A 6,381-nucleotide genomic window follows, 5' to 3' on the forward strand; every position below is an offset into this window, starting at 1 on the left:
CCCCCCTCACACACAGTCCCAGTGCCCCCCCCCACAGTCCCAGGGCCCCCCCACCCCCTGCCCGTGTCCTTGCTAGCCTTCCAAATCCTGTGTCTCTGGAGACCAAAGAGATCTTGGGGAAGAGAGAAAGCAAACGCATACTATCAGGCTGGTTCCCAGCAGAGCATCCGCCCACCTATAGCAGTGATAACGCCTGCTGTCATTCTGTACAGCCCTGACTCCAGGGGTGCAGACAACCCTCAGCCTGCACAGGATGCCCTGGAGCCAAGGGTCACCCGTGTCACAAGCCTGAGCAAATGAATGCCTACATGAACACAGTGGAGTTTTGCAGTGAGATCAGGGACCAGGGAAGGGGTGTAGGCAACCTAGCAAGGGCTGACCCAAGGTTTCCGCGGAGACGCAGAAACCAGATCTTCATCAAAAAAGCTTAAAATGAACAAACGGACTGAGTGTAGCGGTGCACGCCTTTTACCACCACCACCACCACCACCCCCCACCCCAGGAAAGAGGCAAGTTCACTTGAACTCAGTGAGTTCAAGGACAGCCAAGGATGTACGTGAGATCCTATCTCCCTGGCCCCCCATCCTTCCAAAAAAAAAAAAAAAACCAGTCCAAGTGGGACAGAGAGATTTCTACTTGTTGACTGACACAGCGAGTGTAATCACAGAGAGGCACGTTTATAAAGCACACGGGGCACACACAATCACAATGTTTGTGGGTTCTTAAATCTCCATTGATTTCTCCAGGGCCTCTCAGAAGCCTTTATCTTCACGCTGTCCTCTCTTGTTGCCTTAAGAAAACCCTGTCTCAGAGACCAGGGATTCTGCTTGGGATTTATCGCCAGCCTGAGAGAAATCCTGCTCCCTGGGTGGTATTGCCTGGTGACTGACTGCAGGCCACCGCCAGCACCATAGGATTCACACAGACACCAGCGCGTAGGTGGTCACTCTCTGAGTGGCCTCAGAGAGAAGTACAGGGGAGGAAGTGTGTGTGTGTGTGTGTATCTGTCTGTCTGTCTGTCTGTCTTTGAATAAAAGAAAGCTTCATACCTTACTTACAAGAGGCAACTTTGTAAGTAAATTGTTCCGTATTTTAACCACTGTCTTTACTCATAAAGCCATGGTGCCTCTGGTATACAAATTCTCACACCAGAAGTGCTTGTGTAAAAAGGCCAGGGGGATGGAGAAGACTATGGCTCTGACCACACATAAACCAAAGGTATCCTGTCTCACTGTGATCTACCAGGATAGAAACAGGAGGCAGGGCCAATCTCCCCAGCTACCTACTTAATGAAACCCCACCCACTTGATGAAACTCTACCCAGGACCACAGCCTGAACCAGCCAGATGCCTGGAGCCAGGGTCCCCAAGGGGCTTCCAGCCCAGCTTCCCACCCCACCCCCACCCCACCCCCTGAGCCCTGGACTTCTGGGGAGTCCCCGGCTCTGCTGACCTCAGCTATCGTGCTCCCAGTGGTGTTCTTGGAGAGGTCATTGTAGATTTCTGTCATCGTCCCCTTGATGGCGTCCATCATCTGGAAAGATAAAAACACTTCAGTAGGCGATACAAACGATACTAACATAACCAAACACAGCAAAGTGTCAAACGGGGTTGGTGTCACTCCCAGACCCTGGGTGCTTCAAGCTGTGAGAAGGGGGGCAGATCAGGCTCCTAGTAACCAAGGGTAGAAGCCAGGGAGGCCAGCAAAGGACCTACCACGTACAGCCCAGCCCTCGACGAGCTGAGAAATCTGAGACCAAACTCTACCCCCACCCACGTGTCCTGTTGAGCCAACACAGCAGGTTTAAGGAAGGGATTATTTTGTCCTTGTGGCTTTTAGTTTTTTGTTTTTTCAAGACAGGGTTTTTCTGTGTAGCCCTGGCTGTCTTGGAACTCACTTTGTAGACCAGGCTGGCCTCGAACTCAGAAACCCGCCTGCCTCTGCCTCCCGAGTGCTGGGATTAAAGGCGTGCGCCACCACTGCCCGGCCCCTCACCCAGTTTTTAAGTTCAGTGGCAGGGCTGGAGTCCAGACAGTCATTTGTGCTAAGCAAGCACTGTACCAACTGAGCTGCATCCCAGGCCACCAAAATAAATTGGGGGGTTGGGGGGAGCACATTTAGAGACAGGGTTTCTTCCTGTAGCCTTGGCTATCCTGGAACTGGATCTGTAGATCAGGCTGGCCTTGAACTCAGAGAGCCTTTTGCCTCTGCCTCCCAAGCGCTGGAATTTTTTTGTTTGTTTTGTTTTGTTTTTGGTTTTTCGAGACAGGGTTTCTCTGTGTAGCCCTGGCTGTCCTGGAACTCACTTTGTAGACCAGGCTGGCCTCGAACTCAGAAATCCGCCTGCCTCTGCCTCCCAAGCGCTGGAATTTTTTTGTTTGTTTTGTTTTGTTTTTGGTTTTTCGAGACAGGGTTTCTCTGTGTAGCCCTGGCTGTCCTGGAACTCACTTTGTAGACCAGGCTGGCCTCGAACTCAGAAATCCGCCTGCCTCTGCCTCCCAAGCGCTGGGATTAAAGGTGTTAGGAATCATATATATGTAGGTATGCAAATGCCTTGTAGCTTGAGTGGAGGTCAGAGGACAACGCTATGGTGCTGGCTTCCACCATTACATGTTTCCCAGGGAACAAACTTGGGTCCCTAGATTTGGTGTTTATGCTTGGCCCAGGGGGTGGCCTAGCTGGAGTTAAGTGTGGCCTTCTTAGAGGAAGTCTGTCACTGTGGAGTGGGCTTTGAGATCCTCCTCCTAGCCGCATAGAAGAGAGTCTCCTGCTGCTGCCTTCGATCAAAATGTAGAACTCTCGGCTCCTTCTCCAGCACCATGTCTTCCTGCATGCTACCATGCTTCCGGCCATGATACTAGACTGACTAAACCTCTGAAACTGTAAGCCAGCCCCAATGAAATGTTGGCCTTGGTCACAAGTGTCTCTTCACAGCAGTAAAACCCTAATTAAGACACCAGATTTGCACAACCTTTATCAACTGAGCCATCTTGCTGACCCAAAAGTGCATTTTAGTGAGAAAGAATGAATGCATTACCCACTTCACCAGGTACAGTGCACAACCTGCTGGCTTCTGGGTGCTACACTTCAAAAGCCGTGTGCTGACTGGCAAGCATACACATTCAGTGGATTTTAGCATGTCTGGAGTTACCCAGACAACAACAGCACAAGCAATTCTAGAACATTTTTTATCACACACACAACACACCCAAAACCAGGACCCGCTTCCCCGTCTTTACAGTCTTGGGATTTCTACTGCTGTGATGAAACACCATGATCAAAGCAACTCGGGGAGGAAAGGGTTTATTTGGCTTACACTTCCCACAGCATCATCAAAGGAAGTCAAGACAAGAACTCAACCAGAGGAGGAACCTGGAGGCAGGAGCTGATGCAGAGGCCATGGAGGGATGCTGCTTACTGGCTTGCTCTGCATTTCAGCCTGCTTTCTTCCTTCCTTTCTTTCTTTCTTTTTTTTTTTTTTTTTGAGACAGGGTTTCTCTGTGCAGTCCTGGCTGTCCTGGAACTCAATCTGTAGAGCAGGCTGGCCTCAAACTCAGAAATCTGCCTGCCTCTGCCTCCCAAATCCTGGGATTAAAGGCGTGCGCCACCACAGCCCAGCTCAGCCTGCTTTCTAATAGGACTCAGCATCACTAACCTAGGGAAGGCACCACCCACAATGGGCTTTCCCTATCTGTTGCGAGTTGATCTGGTGAGCTGCTGTGCATTCAGATGCGAAATACAGATCTTCAGAAACACCAAGGGATGCTATGTAAACCTTGCCCCCCCCCCAATTTAAAATTATTGGCTAAATAAAACTGTCAACAGCCAACTACTGGGGGACAATAGAGGGAGGTGGAGTTCGAGTTACCGGGCTGGAAGTGTCTGGTAGGCACCATGAGGGAGGGAGAAGAGAAGACAGACAGAACAAGAGGTCTCTATTAGTCATGATGGACCAGCAACACGGGCCAGAGTGAAATCCCTCCCCAGAACCCCAGACTGCTGAAGCAGACATAGCCCAGAAAATTCCCAACAGCAAGTATTTGGGGAGTACAGCTGAGGTAGTAGTCAGACCAGCGTTAGAGAATTAGACGAGGGGTAACCCTCCCCACCCCCATAACTGACAGAGCCTAACAAATAAATCATACTTTGAGTCTCATTCATTTGAAGCTAAGCACAATTCATATTAACTCACATTAAAATGCCACAGAGATTAATATACATTAAAATGCCTTGGAGGCTTGGCTACAGCCCATGTTAGTTATGGAGGAACTTTTCAAGTTGAGGTTGCTCCCTTTCAGACAACTTTAGCTTATATCAGGTTGACCAGCCAGCACAGCCCCCACTAGCCCCCTTACCCCCTACTACACCCCAAGCTCCTAAAAAACGATTTATCCCCTCCCTTTCCATTTCTATGAATTTGAATGCTCTGGAACTACATAGAAATGTCCATCGCTCCACACGGGGGGGGGGGGGGGGGGGGGGGGGCGTGGCCAAGGCTTCCTCAGTTCTACAGCGTGTTCCAAACACTGCACCCTACCTTGCCCTAGCCCATCATGTGCCTTCTAGGTTCCATGAAGCAGCCAAACTCAGACAGTTACCAACTGATGTATCTGCAAGTCCCTTCTGCCTCCTAGCTGAGGGCCGGCCCCTCCCCAGCCACAGCCCCAAGACTAGAGGAAGGGGGACAGAGAACCTGTGGCCATTGGCTCTCTCCTGTGTTTCCCAAACACACAAAGTCACCTCAGAGACAGGCTGGTTCATCAGCTCCCTCAAATGTTACTGTGTTCAGTTTTTCAACGGGAAGGAAAATATCTCTCCAAGAGGCCATTCTTCATTTTGGCTGTTAGGAGGGCACTGTGGAGTGATGGGATTTAAAGGGTCTCAGGAGCTGTGGCAGATTCGCTCTGCAGACCTCAGTTTGCCCATTTGTGAATAAATTGCCTCCCCTTCTGTAGATAAACAGCTCAGTCCAATCAGGGGAGGGTGGAGATGGAGGGGGCGGGCAGTTTCAAGTCCAGAGCTACGGGCTCTGACACCTTCACCATAATCTCCCCTTTTCCAACTCTCATCTTTACCTGCAGTGCCATCTCCCTGCCCCCACGAGCATGTGTGTTGTGTGCATGTGTGACTGTGTGTGCTTGTGTGACTGTGTGTGCATTTGTGGATGCCAAGGCTTGACTTCCTCAGTCCCTCTCCACCTTCTCCACTGAGGCCAGCATCTCTCTTCCAACTGAATTCACATCCGGCTGAGCCAGCTTGTTCGGGGATTCCACCTCTGGTCTAGGATGCCAGACTTAGAGACAGGGTCATGAGCCAGATCTTAGGCTTGCATAGCAAGTACTTCATCCTGTGAGCCATCTCCCCTGGCCCTACAGTCCCCTCTTCTAAAGGACCTGGGTTCGATTCCCAACACCCACATGACAACTCACTATAGGTTTAGAGATTCCCTCACCCTCATACATACAGGCGAAACACTAATGCACATAAAAGTAAATTAAGGGCTGGTGAGATGGCTCAGCGGGTAAGAGCACTGGCTGCTCTTCCAAAGGTCCTGAGTTCAAATCCCAGCAACCACATGGTGGCTCACAACCACCCGAAATAAGATCTGGTGCTCTCTTCTGGTATGTCAGAAGACAGCTACAGTGTACTTATGTATAATAATAAATAAAGATTTGGGCTGGAGCAAGTGGGGCTGACTCCAGAGAGCAGAAGTCCTAAAAATTCAATTCTCAGCAACCACATGAAGGCTCACAACCATCTGTACAGCTACAGTGAGCTCACATACATAAAATGAATAAGTAAGTTAAAAAAAAAAGTAAATTAAAAGAAAATTTTTAGTTTAAAAAAAGGTATTGATTCCAATCAGGAGGGCTAAGAAATGGCTCAGTGGTTATAGCAGTAGCTGCTCTTCCAGAGGACCTGGGTTCAGGCCTGTGCACTGGCACAGTGGCTCACAACCATCCATAACTCAAATTACAGGAGATCTGTCTCCGTCATATGGTATGATATGCTGAACCCTGCCCCTGACTCTGTATAACCCCAACATTGACCCCATCTCTATCTAACCCCAACCCTGATCCTAACTCTGTCGAACCTGCACCCTGACCCAGACACTAACACTGACCCTGCATGCAGGAAAAATACCCATATTACCCATACATATAAAAATAAAGAGGAAATACCAAAGCTGGGCGAATGACTCACACCTATAACCCAGCACTCAGGAGAGGCCAGGGTGGGAGGATTAAAGACCAGGCTCAGGTACACAGCACTTTTACACAGAGTTAAGTAAACCAAAAAAGAAAAGGGGAGAAGGGAGAGAGGGAGAGAGGGGGGAGGAGGGAAGAAAGGGGTAAGGGAGAAGGAGAGGGAGAGGGAGAG

The 6,381-nt window shown here is 49.9% G+C and overlaps 1 protein-coding gene across 23 annotated transcripts in view; it reads right to left on the bottom strand.

The window, feature by feature from the left end:
• Zmynd8 (zinc finger MYND-type containing 8) overlaps positions 1-6,381 on the bottom strand; it is a 103,204-nt gene that overhangs the window by 13,707 nt on the left and 83,116 nt on the right. For all 23 annotated transcript variants that reach the window (XM_021155753.1, XM_021155754.2, XM_029484368.1 and 20 more), the window contains one exon: positions 1,453-1,533. In XM_021155753.1, the coding sequence (XP_021011412.1) occupies positions 1,453-1,533 (81 nt within the window). The remainder of the gene's footprint in view (positions 1-1,452; positions 1,534-6,381) is intronic.

The sequence above is a fragment of the Mus caroli genome, chromosome 2 (genome assembly GCF_900094665.2).
Source record: "Mus caroli chromosome 2, CAROLI_EIJ_v1.1, whole genome shotgun sequence".
Taxonomy (NCBI): domain Eukaryota; kingdom Metazoa; phylum Chordata; class Mammalia; order Rodentia; family Muridae; genus Mus; species Mus caroli.